The sequence below is a fragment of the Lithobates pipiens genome, unplaced genomic scaffold (assembly GCF_037356315.1).
Source record: "Lithobates pipiens isolate NorthernLeopardFrog02 unplaced genomic scaffold, aLitPip1_a1.2 Scaffold_13, whole genome shotgun sequence".
NCBI lineage: Eukaryota > Metazoa > Chordata > Amphibia > Anura > Ranidae > Lithobates > Lithobates pipiens.
In genome coordinates this window covers 118,600,753-118,624,579 of record NW_027507718.1, presented here as the reverse complement: position 1 = coordinate 118,624,579, position 23,827 = coordinate 118,600,753, and the positions used below count along the sequence as shown (strand labels likewise).

Sequence of the window (23,827 nt, the reverse complement as noted above, 5' to 3'; positions counted from 1 at the left end):
TCATCATTTCTCAAATATAGGCACTTGACATGTTTGGGTAATGGCATCGCCAGTACCCAGACCCCTTTGTTTGTATTCAGCTTTCAATCTGGGAAGCTCCCAGCCAGGAGCATCTTTAAGGCAGGGCAAAAGGGGCAGCTGCCCTGGGCCCTGTCATTGTTTTGGGGCCCAAAGTAGTTGCCTAATACTTGCCAACTATCCCAGTTTAAATTCCATTGTCCCTTGAAGTTTTAGTCCCGTGCTGTGTCCTGATATCTCAGTGTCAAGTTATGTTACTAATTCTGCCCAGCTCTGCCCTATTGTTGTGTACAGATGATTCACCTGCAGACCCTGTGCTTACATGTAAATAACCGGGACTGATATGTAAATAGCGGCACCATAAATATGTTAATAGTGTTGGACCATCTGCATTGATATGTAAATAGAGGCGGCATTTATATGTATATCATGCCTCCCTGAGTACAGTCTAGCAATCAATCAGTGAGCAGTACTAAAGTGCAGTAACCTCTCGCAACCAATCACTGAGCAGTATTGATGTACAGTAATCTCTAGCAAACAATTAAAAAGCAGAAGTCACGTGCTGTGACCTCTAGCAGCCAATGAGCAGTAATGGTATGCTGTAACCTCTAACAACCACTTCCTGATCTGATTTAGTAAACTGATTTTTAGTCTAACTACTATTTATTGTATGTCTCAGAGCAGGTGGAATTGCATGGAGGGGCCCAAGAAAATGTCTGCCCAGGTCCAATCAATTGTAAAGGCAGCCCTGCTCCCAGCTGAGATGAATGGGACCTGGAACACAGTTGTGTCTGGGAAGTTATATCATTGATTACTGTTTTCTGGCACAGACATGCCCCAATCTGAGCATGGGTGTCTCTGTACACCATCTCCAAGTTGGTTTTAATTACCGCCATTTTCTTCATCTACAAACTGGCAATACTTCTTTAAGAACCTGTAGAAGTCATAGTGACAGTTCCTTAATGTGGCATTTGTAAGAACTAACTGGATTTGTCAACCAATGTCAGTAATGTTAAAGAAATTGGTGCAAATGCTTGCCTGACTTTGTGTTTTATGTAAAAATGAGGCAGACTTGACCAAGATGCCAACTGATACAGAAAACAAATAGGGAGATCAAATATACTTTGTGTGCAGCTTTGCTTGTCTAATTGGATAAAAAATGAGTCCTACTATTATAAATATCTTGGTCTTCTTCTCTTTCTGTAAGGTTTTGGTCGTGAGAACACCTGGATTGGTCTCAATGATAGAACAGTGGAACAGGACTTCCAGTGGACAGATAATACAGCACTGGTAAGTAAACCAGAGAATTTTGAACAATGCTCTAAATGGTATACCTTTATAGTTAACTGAACTAGCTCTATCTGGCTAACTCATTAAACAATGCAAGGTGCACAAGGGCAAAGACCAGCAACCCACACCACACCAACCAATTAGTATTCACTTTACTATAGTAATATAAGTTCAAGACGATGAATGAAAGAGGTGGGCCAGGTACAGTTAGGCTGGGAATAAAAGAGCTAGATGTCCCACATCCAGGACATGGGGCAAGCTCTACCTGATGTGCTGTAGCTTCTAATGCACAATGTGAGAAATTTACAGAGTACAGTGAATTCAGAGTAAGCAATATCAGTACAGTATCAGTATCAGTTCCCCATTAAAGAGACATCACCAACATTCTTACATTCTCCAATGGTCAACATGTGTGTCCTCTGAGCTGAGCAATCTGCTTTTATTTACATCTCAACAGGAAACCATGCCCTGGAGGGTTTGCCTCCAACAGCTAAACGCCTTCTACAAAACTTGTGTCCTCACAGGATGTAAATGATAAGGATTTGACAACACAGGAACCCTTCCAACAGCGTTAATTAAACAATACAATGCAATACAATGCAGAAGAAAGTGGTGTCTTCACAGACAGCCAATGAGACATTTGTTTTCCTTCAAAAGAACCAATCACAGACATGTATACATTCAAATAGTCAATGATGGAAACCATACAAAACCAATGAACGATGACTACAATTCAGTTGATAGAAATCCTTAATATACATTGTTCCAGAGAACAATGTATACCTGGATTATTCTACACTTCCCAGTGGATGGAAGGTTATACACAGATGTGCGCTGCGATCTCCACATGTGGTGATCAGACACAACAGAGACAATGTGCACACATCCACCCACAACCAATCCTTGCAGAGCAAGCATATACCCCCAGACGATCGTCTGTACAATGTATAGGGGCCCTTTCGCTGGCGGATATACCCCCACTCTGCAAACACCTCTTTCCAATCCCAGGAGGCTATCCACTACCTAACGGATCTCAACCAGCGTCAGTCTGCCCCAGTCAGCTCTTTAGAGCGGGCTAGGGGAGAATGAACACAGGGGGACTCTTATGACAATATATCTAAAATTGTCCACAATATGTGATGGCTGCATTACTTTTCTTTTTAGGCTTTCTTTCCCTTGTTTTCCTCTGGTGATCCAATCAGTAAGTCTAATGTTTTTTAAAAGAACAACCTTTCTTACAGATGTATCAGTTACAGCGATAAGACAAAGCATTTACCTCTGACATGTGTGCTTACAATTATCAGCTTTTATTTATTTACATAAAACTTTTATCCCAAAAGAAAACAGTTTGCTGTAACTGCTTATAAAGTGTGAGCTGGAGTCTGCTTTTAATTTGTTATTGTATCTATATCTGCCAGTACATATTACACTGCTGCAGTCCAAGGGTGCTCCCTGTGCTCCTTCATCCAGAGGGGGGGGGGGGGCTCTAAACAGGAGGTGTGTTTACTGACCAGATAACCAGGGGAAAACAGAGGGAAAAGGCCTAACAAAAAAAAAACGAATGCAGCCACCACATCGATGATTGGTAAGCTGCTTTATATTTTTGCTTTTTGGTTTAATGCCACTTTAAAATATGATAAGCTTGTTCTGTGATCTGTTTGTAACAAATGTGTAAAGCAAAATACTTTTTCTCCTACATAACACTAATTAATCCAAAATTAACCCCGAATAGCCCTAATTCATTTATGTCTGCCTCTTATATCCTTGGGCTTCCACAGGCTGTGTGCTTGAGATCCCTACCCTGTTATCTTTTTACCTCTTGGTGTCAGAAAAACTCATGCTGATAACAGAGGAAGGAGACAGCAGACAGCAATGACATTTAGTGCTCTTAATAGAGACAAATACACGCTATAGATAGATATGTTGTGTTCATATTTCATGTCAGAGGTTTACAACCACTTTAAACAAGCAGACAAAATTACTAATATCATGATCAAATAGAAAAGTTGTAAAATTAGTACTTACATCTGTTACATCTATTTTAAAATTACCACTGGTGAAAACTTCATAAAAGCTATCTTCCTACTTATGTTGCCTTAGATACATTTGAACAAGTCATTACAACCACACATTTTCCAATGTGATAGACTTGAATAAAAAAAAGACACACATTTCATGATTTTCTGATTTTCCGTGTCACCCAAACTCCAAGTGAGATTTAATATGTTTATTCTGTTTTTAATGCACTTCCATAATCCCAGCTTTGTGAAGCATCTCTGTTTATATACTATATGTCATAATGACATAATTTGCTGTCCTAGTTGTAAATCTCTGCAGCTTCGTGTGAGTTATCAATGGCCTCTTTTAATTATTAGAATATGTACTAAATATCTTACTCATAATCAGGGGCGGACTGACAACTCATGGGGCCCCGGGCAATAGGAGATTATGGGGCCCCTGGGCAATAGAAGATTATGGGGCCCCTGGGCAATAGGAGATTATGGGGCCACACAGTATACACATACATACACACACACACACAGACACATACTTTCCCTGGTTATATTGAGGCTGGCAACCCTGATGGGGCCCCCTAGTAGCATGGGGCCCTCGGGCAGTGCCCGAGTGCCCCAATGGTCAGTCCGCCCCTGCTCATAATAAGGTTTAACACTTCCTCTCAAATGACTCAATATTAAAGCAAAATTATCCGTAAAATACTAACATTAACTAGAAAAAAAGTAAAAAAATAGACATTGAGCATGGTGGTGTATTTTTTGGGTGGGGCAGCAAACAATACACCCATAGCCCCCCAGTGGGTGAGTTGGTTGGTCGATCTCCCCGCAGCCCCCCCTCCCATGGTCAGTCAGTTACCAGCCCCGCACTTACCCCATCTATGGCGAGAGCTGCAGTTAGTTTGAGGTGATCCTTGTCGGCATCACGGCAGCCAGACATCTTCTCCCTCCTCCTCCTCCCTCCTCCTCCTAGGCCAATAGGATCATAATTCTCCTTTTGGCCAATCGGGAAACGGGTCTTGGAACCCGCTTCCTGATTGGCCAGGAGGAGAATCAGTGCAACAATAGCAAATATTAATATGCTGTTATCACACAACTGGGTGAGCTTGGGGCGCAGTGCTCTTCGCTCCAAGCCCACCCTTTTTTTAAACCTATTAGAGCCTCTGGCTCTAATCATGTGTTTAAAAAAAAAAACTCCCATTGGAATCCATGCTTCCGGTGCCCCACATGTAGATTAAGGGGCTGGATGCATTAAACCCCCTAGCGGTAATCCCGAGTCTGGCTCGGGTTAGGAATTTACTGATAGAAGCTGTAACCCCGAGCCAGACTCAGGATCGCTTCGCTGGATGCAGGGGAGGACACAGGGAGACTTACTTACCTTGTCCCCTGGATCCAGCGATGTCCGCTGCGCTGTGTGAGCGAGCTGTCCTCCGCTCGATTCACAGTGACGAATGCCGCCGAGCTCCGTTCCCTGCGACGTTACGGCGCACGGAAGCGGAGATCGGCGCCAAATTGAAAAAGTAAAAAGACACAAAACACACACAGCACTGTAATCTTACAGATTACAGTGCTGTATTAAAAAATACACACCCCCTTTGTCCCTAGTGGTCTGTGCAGTGCCCTGCATGCACTTTTATATTATAAATACTGTTTTTTCTGCCTGGAATTTGGAGATTGTCCATAGTAACCAAAACGTGTCCCTTTTTCAGTGTTTTTGGATTTGATTACATTATTGAATAATTTTTATTATTCTTTATTATATTATAAACTTTATCATACCCGGGATGTCTGCTAGACTCTGGTTTGAAGAGATTTAAGAGCGTTATTCCTAAGAATTACAGGACTACAAAATAAAACGCCAGATTTCCATGCAAAATAATTGTACCGCTTTCAGCACCTAATTCCAGACTGAATCATACCGCCAGGCAAGTTAATAGGGGGGCGGTGCCCCTGCTCCCCTAATGGCCACTGAAACCTGCAAATATCAGAAGCCCCTCATATTATATATACACAAGTGCACAATGTTTAGCATAGTTTTTGCAATAATGCATTATAACGGTTTATATTTCCAGAGTGCAATGGACATTGAGGATGATTTACTAAAACTGGAGAGTGCAAAATCTGGTGCAGCTGTGCATGGTAGCCAATCGGCTTCTAATGTCAGCTTGTTCAAATAAGCTTTGTCAAAATAAAAACTGGAAGCTGATTGGTTATTATGCAGAGCTGCACCAGATTTTTCACTCTCCAGTTTTAGTTAATCAAACTTCACTGCGTGGAATTCCTTCATTTGTGCATACAATACTGTGTAAGCTGGTTGGACTAGAGCTAAGAATTGGAGTTTAGAGCAGAGGGGTAAATGATTTTGCAATAACATCTTTTCAGCTTTTAACTTTTATATATATATATATATATATATATATATATATATATATATATATATATATATAGATATATATAGATATATATAGATATATATAGATATATATAGATATATATATTAATATTTTTCCACTTTTACATTAGTGAGAGGTTGTAACACTACACAATGTGGAAAAGCCAAAGGGGGGAGGGAGTCTATACGTAAACAAAGCACTGTGATTCCTGGAAGACAAATCCACATAAAAGAAATGTTTGTCTGTTATCATAGACAATGAAAGCATTTTTGGTAAATCAACAGGCCCACAGCTTAATTGTGAGAATTGTCCCCACAGGCTTAAAGTGGTTCTAAAATCTGTAGGTTTTTTTCTCACCCCTCATACTTATCCAAGCCTGATCTCGATCCAGCGCCGTGCACACAAGCAGCAGCTCTCTATGCTCTCTCCCTCCTCATAGGCTCAGAGGCAGCAGTGGAAGTCATTGGTAATAGGCAAGTATAGACATCTTTCCTTTTCAGGGTAGTTAGCACAGGGCCTAGAGTGGGTGTGGGAGCAGGTTTAAGTATAGTTAGTATTTGACTGTAATTCTACTTTAACAGAAATTAGAACAAAATAGATTACAGCTCATCATCTAGTTAAACACACAGCACACAAAATCAGCACTGTTTTCAGTGAATGTACAGTACAGGAAATCTGATTTCTTTTCCCAACTTGCCAGATTTCTAGCAGTGGAAACTCCAGTTTCGCAGTGAGATCACACTGAGGTGATATCTCCCTGTGTATGGCAGTAACCATTTTTTAGGTGTTATGCCACGTACATACACGACCGGACTTTTTTCGATGGACTAGGTCCGACGGAACGAATCCGCTGGACAAGTCGATCGTGTGCGGGCCTTTATCGGACCTTTGCTGTCTAAAAATCAGATAGACTTTAGATTTAAAACATGTTTCAAATCTTTCCGACAGACTCGAGTCTGGTCGAAAAATCTGTTTGTTTGTATGCTAGGCTGATGGATGAAAACAGAAGCTAGGGCAGCTATTGGCTACTGGCTATGAACTTCCTTATTCTAGTCCGGTCGAACGTCATCACGTTCAAATCCATTGGACTTTGGTGTGCTTGTGTGTGGCCAAGTCCTTTCGCTTGGAAAGTCCGTCGTAACTCCATCATAAAGTCAGTCGGGAAGACTGTCGGGCCTAGTCTATCGAAAAGTCCGGTCGTGTGTATGCGGCATTACTCTTATACCCTATAGTACATTACACAACTAATCATTTTGTTTAAATGCTTAATATTGCCGTAAATATGGAAACAGTTTTTCTTAAAATATTTACTTCATCAAGTCAGTCCTAAGCTTTACACTGCTCTGCTAGACATCAGAGAAGGAGCAGCAGAATCCTAATGAGTCTTCTCTCTGCTCTCGCCTCCTGTCTGAATGCTGCTTGGCGTTGTAGCACACCAGTGTTGTTGTACAGGGGTTACAATAGACTAATATCAAGACAGATTTAACCACTTGCCGACCGCAGCATGTACATATACTTTGGCAGAATGGCACGGACAGGCAAATGGGCATACAGTTATGTCCTTTTAAATTTGCCACCATGTGGTCCTGTGCGAGTTGCCGGCGGTGCACGCGCGACCCTGCCGCAAGCTCCATGAGTGTGATCGTAGGTCCCGCGGAATCAATGTCCACGAATATACCCACGATCATCTCACGGAGAGGAAGAACAGGGAAATGCTGATGTAAACAAGCATTTCCCCATTCTTCCTAGTGATAGGACACAGATCACAACTAACGTGTGATTGGGAGCAGTGATTGCTGTCGTGTCACACGTAGCCTCTCCCCCTCAAGTTAGAATCACTCCCTAGGACACACTTAACCCCTGCAGCGCCCCCTCCTGGTTAACCCCTTCACATTTACACAGTAATCAATGCATTTTTAATCACATTAATTGCTGTATAAATGTGAATGGTCCCAAAATAGCATCAAAAGTGTTCGATCTGTCCGCCATAATGTCGCAGTCATGATAAGAATCGCTGATCACCGCCACTACTAGTAAAAGCAAAATATTAATAAAAATGCCATATAACTATCCCCTATTTTGTAGACGCTATAACTTTTGCGTAACCCGATCGATAAAAGCTTATTGCAATTTTTTTACCAAAAATATGTAGAAGAATACGTATCAGCCTAAACTGAGGAAAAAAAGTTTTTTATATATTTTTTGGGGGATATTTATTATAGCAAAAATTTAAAAATAATGCATTTTTTTTCAAAATTGTTGCTCTTTTATTGTTTATAGTGCAAAAAATGAAAACCGCAGAGGTGATCAAATGCCACCAAAAGAAAGCTCTATTTGTGGGGAAAAAAGGACGTGAATTTTGTTTGGAAGCCACGTCGCACAGCCGCGCAATTGTCAGTTAAAGCAACACAGTGCCGAATCGCAAAAAGTGCTCTGGTCCTTGGCCAGCCAAATGGTCCGGGGCTTAAGTGGTTAAGCTGGCCATACATGGGACAAATTCCAAACGAATTTTCTTATGAAAATCAGAAATTTCATGTGTTTTGTGATCCGACGGTGCCTTCATTGATTTAGAAAATTAGATTAACCAAGCCTTCAATTTCAACTCATATTGGTACAGAAAATAATTTTTGTGGCCGGGAATCTTCTTTTCTTTCCAGATCACAGCTCATGAGCATTACTTTTTTCGGTTATATTTCTCACACAATTTTCCCATCATTGATTAGAGATTAGTTTGTTTTTCCAAAAATTTCCAACATGCCTGATCACTCAAATTCATTGGCCACACGAAAATCGTCCGTGCTGCAGCCCCACTAACGGTGCAAAATTATGAAAGGAAATTCTTAGTTATGGTTTTCGGAAGAAAATATTTCAGAAATTCGACCCATGGATGGCTATCTTTAGATATTTACTCTAGCTGCATTGAACAATACATGTCCCAATGTCTCAATTACTTCATAACTGCATTGTTTTATGTTTTTTTTGATAATGATAATCAACTCAATATACAAACCTATAGCTGGTACTCTCAGAAATGTGGAGATAAATGCCCTTGTTAGATTTCTGATAAGCTGAAGGATACAAACTAAAGATACCCAAATGCACTAGAAGACTTGCAGTACTGAGGTCCTCTGTTTAAATTTTGCTAACAATCTTAATACATTGATGTATGTACACATTTTGTTCAGTACAGGCATACCCCACTTTTAAGTACACAATGGGGTTTATCTACTAAAGCTGGAAAGTGCAAAATCAGGCTCACTTCTGCATAGAAACCAATGAGCTTCCAGGTTTTATTACCAACGCTTAATTGAACAAGCTGGGGTTAGAAGCTCATTGGTTTCTATGCAGACATGAGCCTGATTTTGCACTTTCCAGCTTTAGTAAATAAACCCCATTGTGTACTTAAAATTGGGGTATGCCTGTACTTGAGATTATCTCAAGGGATTATTTTTGAATAATTGCTATGATAAGATAATACATAAATATGGAGGACCTGTAACCTATTTTAATTTTCATATCTGTCACAGCAATATGAGAGCTGGCGGGATCAGCAGCCAGATAACTTTTTTTCTGGTGGAGAGGACTGTGTAGTTATGGTTTCACATGAAGAGGGCAAGTGGAATGATGTGCCATGCAACTACAACTTACCTTACATCTGCAAGAAAGGAACTGGTACGTACTGTGAAAAATGAAAATTACAGACCTCAAAATGAAATATAATGTTCTTTATACATTGTACCTTAACTGAAGCAGAGAAGGTAAAATCATACTAGGCACAGAATTGTCCTTATATGCTCTTACTATAACATAGAAAGTGTCTTACACTCATTACACTGCTGGTGTATCTAAGTTTATGAGAAGCCTACCTGCTTATAGTAACAATGTAAGAAGGTTATTTTTCATGCACTTTCTTTTTTTTTTTTAATCAGTGTCCAGGAAAACTTTAAGATTGCCCACCTACTACATACATACTATTGCATAACCCCTTTGGCCACTACTACCAGTCTGATAAACCTGGAATCTACATGCATCTGAGCATGATTTGGGCTGCTAGAAACTCCTGCAGGCCAATGAACCTCGGAAAAATTTCTAATACACAAAGAGGATACATTGTGGCAAAGAAAGTATCAAATCATCAGTGGTTATAATACACAGATAATAGTGGTCAATAGGCACTGCAGACTTTTCATGATAAGTTTTGCAACCGCTTCATGATGTTTTATATTACAAGGTTTCCTTTTTTTATCAAATGATCAATCGATCTTAAGTGCTTCAAAAACTATTTACATTAAAAACCATTGCTTGACACAACAAAAATAAATATTGATTTGGTTGAATTGGATTTGATTCTCTACCAGGACATATTCTTGTTCTGAAGAAAACAATCGTTAATTGAGCCACTCATTTAGTGTAAATGGTATCTGTAAGATTTAATTACCGGTATTTTATTGATCACTATATTGAAAAGATACAGCATATCATTATATGTATAGTTAGCATAAGTCATAAATAACACATTAATAACAATAATGTTATAGTTACTGTCAAATATAGTTAATTTTCCGGGAAATGTAATAAAATCCTGCAAGCTTAAATTGTACGACTAGAGTTTGTAAGGCTCAGCATTCATCCATTAATGACTCCATTTAGTCATTAATGGAGTACTAAACTAGTTTGAAGAATTCACTGAGTAAGGATACTATTTTATGGGTGAATCTTTCATTAACCAAGATGTTATAACTATTGTGTTACACTCATGCATAGTGAAATATATTATTTGTAGAGATGCTAGCAGGCAACTGCCTAGATCAGGAGTCTCCAAACTACAGCCCACAGGCCACAGAGATTTTATCTAGTCCACTAAGACATTTTCTACACTCCACCTCTACCCCCACTGAATCCTGTAAGCCCTTGTACACACGGTCGGAGATTCCGATGGAATGTGTCCTATTGGACCGTTTTGTCGGATAATCCGACTGTTTGTGGTCTCCATCGGACTGTTTCCGTCGGAGTATCCGACGGACCAAGTTTTCCAGCTTGTCCATAAAATTTTCTGACAAAATGCTCCTATCGGACATACTCCGATCATGTGAAGCCTACTCCGATGGACAAAATGCCACGCATGCTCAGATCAAATTCCTAGACCAAAGCTATTGGCTACTAGCCTGAACGTAGTCCCCTCCTAACGACGTAACGTCATCACGTTATGTATAATTGGATTTTCCGACAACTTTGTCCAAGCGTGTGTATGCAACAGTTTCGGACAAAATCCATCAGACAAAATCCAATGGATTTGGTTGTCAGAATATCCGACCCTGTGTACAAGGGCTAATATAAGGATATATTTAATGGGAACATTGATGTGAGCACTCCCATGAAAGGAGGGACTTTGATTAGGACCCTAATGTAACGGGGGCTCTGATGGGAACCCAGATGTGGAGGGGGGCTCTAATGGGGACCGTAATGTAAAGAGAACGTAAAGAAGAATTCTGACGAGGACCCTAATGTAAGGGGGTTCTAATATGTAAGGGGAACTCTTGGCTCTGATGTGGAGTCATTTCTTGGAGCATGTTTATTCATTTATTTATAAAACCGTTTTGTTTTGTTTTTTTTGGCCCACAAATATTTGTAATATATTTGTTGTGGCCTTCGTACTAAAAAGTTTGCAGACTCCTTTCCTAGATTATTTGGTCAATTTATGATTGTTTTCACACAAGATTCACACAAATCCAAGATTTACACAGTTTCTAATTGGATTCATTTGGTAAAATGTGTGAATCCTGGGTAAAAATGTATAAATATAACCCTCTGTCTTCATCTTTCAACATATTTCTGAAGTAATGCGGGGAAAACAATATCATCAGTCTGCTACAGGCAGAGGGACCATATGTGTCATATAACAAGTTACTGTTTCTACATTATGATTTACATGATGGTGTCATTAACTTTTCAGCATCATAGGCTGGTAGATGCTGACCTCGGATGATGTCTGAACAAAGATTATGCTAGCCTCTGAGGAAAATAGAAGGTCCGCTTTACCAACAACTCTGTTCCCAATTTCAAATTGATAAAAAAAATGGCTGACAAAAGAAAGTTTTTTAAAAAAAGCAAAGATTTATTTTAGCCATTCTTTTTTTGAGGCGGGGGAGGGGCTGCCAGTCAAGTGTACCTTCCATTTTCATACAAAGTCAATTTTAACAGAAAAAAATTAACATGAGCCAATTTTCCTTCTGATATCTTTTATTAATAAGGCTGTAAAAGTGAGAATTAGTGTAATGCTGAGATGATTTTTGTTTCCCATAGTCCTTTGTGGTTCACCTCCATCTGTCAAAAACGCTGACATTATCGGTAAGAAAAAAGAAAAATATAGCATCCATTCTACAATACGTTACCAGTGCCAGGATGGTTTTATACAGCGCCACATACCAACGATCAGATGTCACCGAAATGGAAGATGGGATAGGCCCCGTATCCTATGTGTCAAACGTAAGCAAATTAAAAACATGTTACCCTAACAAAAATAAATAAATAAATAAACCACAAATGTTTAAGTATAATTAAATATTTAAGCCAAAAGTGTGCAACATATACAGTATCTTACAAAAGTGAGTACACCCCTCACATTTTTGTAAAAATTTTATTATATCTTTTCATGTGACAAAACTGAAGAAATAACACTTTGTTACAATGTAAATTAGTGAGTGTAGAGCTTGTATAACAGTGTAAATTTGCTGTCCCCTCAAAATAACTCAACACACAGCCATTGATGTCTAACTGCTGGCAACAAAAGTGAGTACACCCCTAAGTGAAAATGGCCAAATTGGGCCCAATTTCCCCCCCGGTGTCATGTGACCCATTAGTGTTACAAGGTCTCAGGTGTGAATGGGGAGCAGGTGTGTTAAATTTGGTGTTATTGCTCTCACTCTCTCATACTGGTCACTGGAAGTTCAACATGGCACCTCATGGCAAAAAACTCTCTGAGACTCTGAAATAAAGAATTGTTGCTCCACATAAAAATGGCCTAGGCTATAAGAAGATTGCCAATACCCTGAAACTGAGCTGCAGCACGGTGGCCAAGACCGTACAACGGTTTACAAAGGACAGGTTCCACTCAGAACAAGAAAAAAGTATAAAAAATCTGCGCTTAGTAACAAAATTTAAAAAAATAAAAAATTAAAAGAACAGCAGCTGAACACTATAACCAAGCACAACAAAACATAAAAGATAAAAGTGCAGCGCCTAACCTATGAAAATGAAAATGTGACTTAATAAAGAAATTTATAAACTTTGGTAAAGAATCCTAAATAATCTAAATAATGAAAATCAGAATATAAGTGAATCCAAATACAGTGAAAATCAATAGTGAAAATCAATGGTGAAAAGTATTTTCAAAAATTAATTATCAAATAAAAAAACATTCATCAGTAACCCAAAAGTCCAATACATTTGAAAAAAAAATTTTTGGTGAAAAAAATTCAAAAAGTGTATAGTAGGGCTACACAGTATAAATAATGTCCTATGTGAGTGAACAACAAAAAGTGTGGTTGATCATTGTTTGTTCAAACAAAAAATATATAGTGCTTGACCACGTGGACCCTTCACTGCTATAGGTCAGTAATGAATGGAGGCTTACCAGATCAACGGTCGGTATACGCAAATGCGGACATCCAAACGGTTCGATGCGGAAAGCTGGAAAACGACCCAGTCCCTCAGACGTTCCACAATCACCGAATCAGTTCGAGTCCTCTCGTGAGCCGGTCTGCGTGGCTGCGAACACGTAGGAGCCTTGATACAGGAAGCCGGAAGACAACCCACACCTTCGAATGTCTCGTAGTCACCAAGTCCGTTCTGGTCCTCTCAAAAGTCTTGGAGTATCATATCATCATAAAAACAAAAATAAAAGTGCGCCAAATCGTGTGATAAAGTTTAAACACGTAAATCTTTATTCCACCGAATAATTTTAAGCGCTAAAGAACGACTCCACCGAGCCATACAAAAATGAACGTATCGTTAAAAAATAGACAATTTGCTAGCAAAAAAAATAAAATATACGAATGCTAAAGCACAAAGGGTGAGCGTGGCTACCCGACGATCGGTTCGTCAAAATCTGACGTCATCAGGGGTACGCCCACACCCCTGTGCTAAACCCTTTTATAGCCTACAGGTAAGGTAAGGAGCCCCGCCATAGGTAAAAACAAACCCCTATCATGGGCTTGGTAAATTAACCACCGGACAACTTACTCATTCGAACGGGATCAGAACCCAAATTTAACCCGTTACCAAAAATGGAAAAATTTGTAGATTAATCACCGAACGACATACACATTCGAATGGGATCGGAAACCCAAATCGGTCCATTAGCAAAAATGGATGTGTAACAACACATAACGATCGGGACCACCGAGCAACCCTATCTCCAATGGTAGAGAAACCTTTTTTTTTTTAAATACAGATAAGAAAAAAATTGTAAAGCAAATGAAATATATAGATATAAATGCCACCATCCACAAAAGCATAAAAAATGCATAAAAATTTATATGCGGATATATGGATGTGCCAATAAAATTCCATACTGGCATCAACTACCAAACATTACCCATAGTCTATTTATCAAATAGCCTTATATAAAATAAATAAAACATAAAAAATAACACTGTTTTTACAATAATGTTATACAACTGGCATTCCAGAAGCTGTTTATACAAAAAGTACATAATATTAGTGCCTGATATCACATGGCTCAGTCATCAGAGTGTAGGCATTTTATTTATCAATTTAAACCAGTTAAACACAACCACTGGGACGGGCTAAAGAGAGGGACATCAACCATTATTAATAAAACAGTTGATATCCCACTCAACATTGAGTCCCCCAGGGATGTGCGTGCCCAATTTGTGTATCCAATTAGTTTCAGCTCTTGAGATAGTACGCTTGGCATTACTGCCGCGCCAATGCGGTACATATTTTTCAATCCACTCAGAACAAGCCTCGCTATGGTCGACCAAAGAGGTTGAGTGCACCTGCTGAGATTCATATCCAGAGGTTGTCTTTGGGAAATAGATGTATGAGTGCTGCCAGCATTCCTGCAGAGATTGAAGGGGTGAGGGGTCCGTCTATCAGTGTTCAGGCCATACGCTGCACACTGCATCAAATTGGTTTTCATGGCTGTTGTCCCAGAAGGAAGTCTCTTCTAAAGATGATGCACAAGGAAGTCCACACACAGTTTGCTGAAGACAAGCAGACTAAGGACATGGATTATTGGACCCATGTCATGTGTTCTGATGAGACCAAGATAAACGTATTTGGTTCAGATGGTGTCAAGCGTGTGTGGCGGAAACCTGGTGAGGAGTACAAAGACAGTGTGTCTTGCCTACATTCAAGCATGGTGGTGGGAGTGTCATGGTCTGGGGCTGCATGTGTGCTGCCAGCACCGGAGAGCTACAGCTCATTGAGGGAACCATGAATGCCAACATGTATTGTGACATACTGAAGCAGAGCATGATCCCCTCCCTTCGGAGACTGGGCCGCAGGGCAGTATTCCAACATGATAACGACCCCAAACACACCTCCAAGACGACCACTGCCTTGCTAAAGAAGCTGAGGGTAAAAGATGAACTGCTCAAACATGTCTCCAGACCTAAACCCTATTGAGCATCTGTGGGGCATCCTCAAACGGAAGGTGGAGGAGTGCAAGATCTTTAACATTCACCAGCTCCATGATGTCGTCATGGAGGAGTGGAAGAGTGCTCCAATGGCAACCTGTGAAGCTCTGGTGAACTCCATGCCCAATAGGGTTAAGGCAGTGCTGGAAAATAATGGTGGCCACACAAAATATTGACACTTTGGGCCCAGTTTGGATATTTTCACTTAGGGGCGTACTCACTTTTGTTGCCAGCAGTTTAGACATTAATGGCTGTGTGTTGAGTTATTTTGAGGGGGCAGCAAATTTACACTGTTATACAAGCTGTACACTCACTACTTTACATTGTACCAAAGTGTCATTTCTTCAGTGTTGTCACATGAAAAAATATAATAAAATATTTACAAAAATGTGAGGGGTGTACTCACTTTTGTGAGATACTGTAGATGTTGGATCCCATATGTACAGTTTCTAACAGTTTCTACAGTAGATTTATGGGGCCAGTAAGTAAAACTTTTGTTAAAGTCTTTATTTCAGTCCAGACTTTGCATTACTCAGGACATTTCTGATTGTCCAACACAAATGGGGTGGAGGTGGTGATTAATTATTCATTGAGCTTTGAGAAGAGGGAAAAGCTTCATTCACTTCAATCATCAGGGACAAACAAAATAAATTTGTAAATTTCTCTTTGCACATGTTTGGGCATTCAAAGTGAACAGATTCACCCTGTTTACTAGACTATGGGGTTGATTTACTAAAGGCAAACAGAAAATACACTTTGCACTGATTTTCTTAGCGCTAATAGCATTTGTAAAGGATACCCAATCAGGTGCAAGGAAAAGAAAAAAAAGAAAATCAATTCCAAATGTTTATGGTATATCATTGTGTGTTATTTCCTCTACAGCAGAGTATAGTTAAATGTTGACAGATCCAAGCAGCATTTTATAAATCTGCCAAATGACATGAAGAATAGTTACATTTTCCACCTTGAGTTCTCCGCCCCCTTTTTCTTTTCGGGTCACAGTGACCAGTGGAAATTCATGATGACATGCAAAAAGGGTAGATATAAGAAGTGGTAAAGCTGGTGAGAAAGTCACTTGAAAACCTAAATTCCATTGTACCCCACTAGGGTTACTAGCTGTATGATTTTCCATCATAGTTTATGTAAGGGACATTTTTTTTGGCTTTGGATAAAGTAATTAAGGATTAGACCCTGACAAGTTTTTTTGCTGTCTGTGTCCTCACTGGGGAAATTCAACATTCTGTTTACCCTGATCACTATTGTCATTGAACAGAACATGATGGGAAATCTTACATTTTAGAGTTATTACCAGAATTAAAGGCTAAGGGGGAAGACTTCCTTTTCCTGTGATAATAGCGCCTCCAAAACAGAAATGTCCCCAGCAATCAGATGGGGGTTTAACTCATTCCTACTCTTGCAAAACTTAAAAAAATTGCCTTCAAATAAACAATGGGGAAATGAACAAAACTTCTTGCACCATTATAATGGCACAGGAAACTGAACATGTAGCATGTGCCAGAATAACCTGTAGAAAGTCTTTGAGCGCCACCCATGCCAGTTTCTATTTAAGAGTGAAATAGAAGCTGGTGCAGGTTACATACCTTATTTACAAAGGGATTACAGTAGTTTGCAATAGAGAAAACTGCTACAGATCTGTACTAGATTGGACCTGGGAGACCTGGACCTGGAGACTATCTCACATGCCTCCCTCTGCCCATTATGTGAATACACTACACAGGCAGAGACTGCATATAGGCAGGGAAGTGCTTTTCTCTGCTTATATGTCCAGCTGTTAAACCTGAAAAATGCAAGATTACCAGCCTTCCTCCTGCTCCATGCTCTCAGTTAAGTGGGGGAGGTTGGACAGAGAGAGCCAGAGCAAACAGCTCCAACGCTCTCTATGTGGAGTCTGGCACAGACACGACATAAAAAAGAGAGTCAATTTTTCCATTTAAGAAAGGGACTTGCACTGCCTTTGTTTAGGAGGAGGATCTGTGCTGTTTTCTCAGTTTAGAAGAATGGCATAGATTTTATGCATCTGCATTTTATGTTAAGAGCAGCTTCACAAGAAGTACACTAATTATATATATAATTTTTTTTTATAATCTAACAGCTAGAAGACATCACAGGACAAGGAGACATCATCGTCAGCACTGGCATCACCCACACAAAAAACAAACACATGACACAAATCACCAGCACCACCATCAACATAACAACAATCATCACCATCACCACCACCACCACCACAAGAACCATCACCACCACCAGCACAAATCCCACCGTGAAAGGAGAAAAGAAGACCGGCATGCACACAGAAGAGATAAGGACACTTACTATTAAGAAGCATCTGGCCACTGAGTCTTGAAAATATCACCTACTGCCGACATACCCATCAACCATAGGGGCGACAGATATGATGCAGCCGAAGACCACATAACCCAACCCCTATTTAGTACTATATGTTTCTGAGATGTGTTCATTGGAAATAGCACCAGGTTTAATATGACTGTTTATGTTTATGTAAATCTGGTGTTGTATGTGTCTTACAACAAGCAACATCTTTCTATAACCGGTCAATGGAACTGAAATATCCATAATGAACTCAGAGGAATATTTAATAACTTGCTGTATTATCTGCCACATCACCTTCTACATTTCCAAGAACCAAGAAATAGACATTCAGGCCCATTCATTTAAGAACTCTTTTGAAAAGATTCTCTCAAATTATTATTTTATAATGGTCTTTTTATTTGTGAAGAGCAGCAAGAAAATAAGGCCAATCAATTTCTGATGAAGATTTGTAAAATAATAACCCTCAGAGAAACCATTTTGATTATCACAAACACCAGGACCATTATTGGTAGACAATATGGACAATTAAGGGTCACAGTATGAGCCTGGCAAACCTCATTATCACCAATTGGCAGAAAGGTCGATAATTAAATTGTAAAAAGCAACACATATTAATCTGCATCTGTTTATATGTGTGGATAGATTTTGCTCAAATCCACAGGGCAATCTGGATGTTTGGGATTCTCTGTAACAGTCTTTGGTTTTCAGTCCTGTATAGTTTTGGTGGCTATAATAATTTGTGGCACTCATAATACTTTAAGAAAAATTACGTACTGAGGGGGATTGAATTTCATTTTTATAAAATGCATAATGTTAAATTGTGCAATTTGATTAGAAAATAGTGTCTTTTTGCCACTTGATGCTTGTGGTAGGGCAACTCACCATTTTTAATGCCCCCTGAGCAGTGAAAAGGCTAAGACTTTGTGCAAATGAGTGTGTTTTTAGTGTCAGGTAAGCAGAAGAGCATATTAACATCCTCATAGAGAGCATTGATATTTATGGAAGCATTATCATTACTGCATACAAGCACCTACAAAAGCGGATTATAGTTCAGCTGTGGTAAAATACATCTTGTCTTATTTTCCATAAAATTGTCATGTCATGAGCTGATTTTTAAAAGTGCCTATGTGCATTGTAGTGGCTTTACTTCATATGGATTAGTGCTCTCACTTATATCAAGAAAGAAAATGTCATGGGTAGAGTAAAGGTATATAGAAGGCTCCATAATGTACCACCTATTTCTTTTACCACACACCCCCAACCACCATGATTCTCAGCTAAAGTATATGGCACACATGACTCTCCCCCCTCTCCTCCATAATGCAGTTCTTAGTGCCTGAGCAGTCAATTGCTAGCCCTGAGCACTGTCAAATGGGGGCAATGGGGGTGCCAAGCCCTATGCAAATAACTTTCAGAAAGTCTTTATTTTAATTCAGTTTAAGGGGTTTTAGTGACAGATCATCGTAGCAGTTTAGTGCAGTAAATGTAGGAGCAAGGAGGGAAATCATGGCGCCTGCTGTGCATCCTCAGTCATACAATTAGAGTATCCTATTTGCTACACTTTCGCTTTAAGAAGTAAAGTAGCTCTATCTACAGGTGCTAGCTTCTAAAAGGATTTGGGAAAGGGTTCTCAGAGGGGAGACTATAAGGCCTATTTATAAGGATTGTTAAAAAAGAATTGCTTTCATCACACATCACCCTTTTGTCTTGCTGATTTTTTTTCTTGTATTTATAAAAAAACATTAACTGAAAAGCTGAGGTGTTAAAGCAGAGTGTTAAAGAGGTAAAAAAGGTAAAAATACCAAATTATGGCACCTTCAGGAAACTCTCCTCTCCAGCTTTTCTACATAAAAAATAAGTGGGTTACTTCTGGTTTAGGTGAGCATAAACTATCTTTCTAATTTAAAAACAGCAGAAATGGTTTGTAAACCAAAAAATGAAGAATGTCTACAAATCTTTTAAATTTAGTGAGCTACCCCATATGATATCACCATCTTTCTAACCGGTGCAAGTATTGGAAATATGCAGTATACGTCGACCTTTATAAATAGGCTTCTAAGGGTGGGATAAGGGTTGGGGGGAGCTCTGTTTTTGGTATTATTACTGTTTGCTTACAGATAACATGTGCGATTTTGTGGTAGACGTTTGACCCCCTAGTTCTTGCTGGTTTGCTGTCCATTTGTTACTTTAGCTGTGTGGGTGTAAGAATGAGTGACTATATGTCTGTTTATATTTATATTGTATGTACATAAGTAAGCCCTAGTTTAAAATATGAACTTCAACTGGATCATATATTACTTACTCTAACACTGAGATGGATCTTCAACTAAGATGTACATTGATATTGTTCTGGAATATTCTATGAATGACAAGTTAACATGCAACTCCAGCCAAAAGGTATGATTCGTTTTGGATGTAATGAGGAACAGCTAGAATATTTATTGGACTTTTATTGCCATTTTTTTATGTGCTTTTTTGGAAAGGATTCACATTACTGCAGAAAATCTCTCCAACTAGAAGATAGCATAAAATATAGGAGCTGAAGAGTTAGAACTGTCATTGGTTTGTGACCATTGTCATTGGGGCAAGACGGTTTAAAACAACCTCATAAGGAACAATTTACCTGCCAAAGGTTTTTATTCTCTACTACCCTTATTGACAGTACTTTAGTGGGAAGTGAGAGAAGTCCTTCCTATCAGGACCATATACAGCAAGAAAAACTTGAAAGAAAGAGTTGATAAAAAAATACATATGTTTGGAATATATATTGTTGGAATGCTTATCCCAAACCTTATATCAGCCTGTTATATCAGATGGCTGAGTTTTGATAAAATGGCATTTAATGGCACGTGCACTCTGGATTACAAAGCTGGTATGACAACATGAATTCTTATATGCCCCTTTCTATCTTGAATATCATCACTGGATAGCTTTAAGTATACTGTAGAGCAACATTGGGGTTGATTTACTAAAGGCAAATAGACTGTGCACTTTACATAGTGCAGTTGCACTCTGCAAGAGCAGTTGCTCCAAAGCTTAGTAAATGAGCAGAAGCTCTGCTGACTTCCATCATACAATTATGTGCAAGCAAAACTGCTGTTTTTTTTTTTTCCTTGTATGTGATTGGGCATTCTTTTCAAAGGTAAGCTTTCAACATTTGGAGCAACTGCAACTTTGCAAAGTGCACAGTCTATTTGCCTTTAGTAAATCAACCCCACTAAATGCTATAGCAAGAAATAACATAGCTTTATTTATTTTTGTCTCTAACAACCCAAAAATAGTGATTTGGCGTTTTGACTGGATGGGCAGTAGGGGCTTCTGCTTTTTTTTTATTATCCGAAAAACAGGCATTCTGGGCTTGATTTACTATTGTCAACTAGACTGTGCACTTTCCAAAGTGCAGTTGCACTCATAAAGAGCAGTTGCTGCAAAGCTTAGTAAATGAGAAGGATATCTGCTGACTTCCATCATCCAATCATGTGCAAGCAAAATGCCTTTTCTTTATTTCCCCTGCATATTTTCAATGCTTTGAGTATTCTTTACAAAGTGAAGTTTAACCACATTTACTAAGCTCTGTAGCAACTGCACCTTGCAAAGTGCACAGTCTATTTGCCTTTAGTAAATCAACCCATCTGTGTCTAAGGGCCCTTTCACACAGACGTGTCCGTGTACGGGCTCAGCTTTGCTCAGCGGGGGATCGCCCTGTCGATCCCCGCTGGGCAGGTAGATGACAGGTCTGCCTCTGCACACTGTGCAGGGACAGACCTGTCAGAGTGCCGCTCTCCTCTATGGGGGTTTGGCTGATGACGGACCGCAGAGTCCATTTTCATCCGATCCGATACACAGATGGATGGAAAAGTAGGGTTTTCCTCCGTCAACAGAAACGGAGCATAGCAGAGACTGATGTCAGCGGATGTTCATTCACTGACATCCGCTATCCGATAGGGATACATGTATATCCATTTTTTTTTTAAACGGATGAATGAAAAACTGACATACGGTCTGTCCATGTGAAAGGGGCCTAATGGTAAATCTAGACATAGCTATAGACCTTGCTTTTCTATTGACATAATAACTGTCCTTTTGAAGTAACCCTTATAGCAATCAATCAGATTTTACTCTGCTGAAGTCACACCAGAAGAAGGTGAATTCTAATTGGTTACTTTGTGCTGCTAAGATTAATATTTACAAACACTCTTTATTGGATAATACAAAATGTGACAGGGGCATTTCATAGATTACATACTCTATTCTTCAGATTAGCAAACACTATACACAAAAAATATTATTTTGATCTCTTGAATGGTATGTTAAATTATACAATTTCCATTTGTTAAAAATCAACTGGTTAAAGCTAAAATCGTTTACTACCACTGTTATTCGGGACATTTCTATTATAAGTCCCATCAAATCATTGGGGTTCTGAAGTGTTAAATCTGCCATAGAATATTTAAAATTTCATGGGTGGTCCTGTCAGCACCACCCAACTCATTACATATTTTTCAGTGGGCTTTAATTAAAGGTGCCAGGTGTAAAATTGTCAGCTAAACAGTGACTGCATTCAATCAGATGTAGCTACTGTTTAGGTATTCTGACAGTGGACACACACAGCTGGCATAATACTAGCAGGGGAGATTCCTATATTCACACTGTTTAGTGCGGATGAAGGAATCTGTTAGCTTTCTTGGTAAGCCAGCATACATGTATGGCTAGCTTTGCACTGTTCCTCTTGGCTTGCATTTACTTTATTTTATCTTGTAACATGCAATAGAATAATAAACAATGGTAGATTTCCTATTAAGCTCAAAGGAGGAATGTTTTCATTTTAGAACATCAGTTTCTCATTGATGTCTGTAAAGCTGTAGGAATGATTTTGCATTCTATTCTGGAGACATTGAGGGAAATGAGAAAAAAATATCCCCAAAGTGCGGGGAAAATATCCTCTTTAGGAAATTTCTGTTCCAGTGACATATGTAAAATTTGTATTTTTCCTTATCTTTTACTCTGGTGACCATTGTCACTAGGACAAGAAGTGTGGGTAAATCCCCCATAAAAAAACAGCCAAAAAAATAGAGGATCCAACTCTTCCACACTCTATTCAAAAATTATATTAACTGGGGATCCACTTTAGGTACAGTATGTGTATATCAATGTCATTTACAATAGCAGTATTAATTGAAATTCATACAGCCTTTCCAGTAATATAAAAGATTTAGTAGAACTTACTGTTTCCCAGTATGACACAGTAGTGACTTAGTCTGCGCTGAGAAATATAAATAGGGTGATGGATGAATGTGATGGATGAATGCTTTGAAATGCTTCACCCCGCAGCATTTTGTTTTCTTAACTTACATCATTTTTAAGTGTAGAACACTGTAAAAATTGCAAAAAGAATGTGCTGTATAAACACTGTGCATTGATGTCAGGCTGAACAATTTTAATAAAGTTGCTGTTTTTTTTTTTAACGGTCCTGTTATATATTTATATGTTGAAATAAATAACACAGCCGCAGCATAGAAACTTCAAATATTCATGTCACTGTCTATTATAAACGAGAGAAGATGACATTATGCCTGACACACTAAACAGTCATAACCCCTTACTGACAAATGTCTCATTTAGAACAAGAGGATAATCCCAGCTTTTGAGCAATGAATCGTTTTCTGTATAATGCAGCGCTTATTCAGTAAAGTAGTATAAAGAGCAGTAACCCAAAGCATTTTCAGTTAACTGAATTCCGACTGCTAGAACATAAATACTGAATGACTCGTGTAGGTTACTACACTTTGAACGCTGTTGCTTCTCTTATTAAAAAAGAAGAAACCATGTATTTTTGAACATCAGTGAACCTCTGCTGCAACCGGGTTATTTTGATTATTTATAAGATTAAATGGATATAGCATTTTAGAAGAAACCTGTACAAAAAAAAAAAACATGGAAGCTGCTATCTGAAAATATTAGTTGCCTCTGGATTCAGTACTTTCTGATCTCTCACTCAGAACACGCATGTAGAAAATTGAAACTGAGTCTATGTCAATGGGGTTTTTGGCCAAGTCTTTGCTCCACATAATCAATGTAGAACCAGGTGGCAGACTGC

At 39.1% G+C, this 23,827-nt stretch overlaps 1 protein-coding gene across 2 annotated transcripts in view; it reads left to right on the top strand.

Moving 5' to 3' along the window:
• NCAN (neurocan) overlaps nt 1–23,195 on the top strand; it is a 375,601-nt gene extending 352,406 nt beyond the window's left edge. For both annotated transcript variants that reach the window (XM_077475452.1, XM_077475453.1), the window contains 4 exons: nt 1,226–1,308; nt 9,241–9,385; nt 12,017–12,199; nt 17,489–23,195. In XM_077475452.1, the coding sequence (XP_077331578.1) occupies nt 1,226–1,308; nt 9,241–9,385; nt 12,017–12,199; nt 17,489–17,718 (641 nt within the window). In that variant the 3' untranslated portion in view covers nt 17,719–23,195. The remainder of the gene's footprint in view (nt 1–1,225; nt 1,309–9,240; nt 9,386–12,016; nt 12,200–17,488) is intronic.
• The last annotated feature ends 632 nt before the right edge of the window (nt 23,196–23,827 follow it).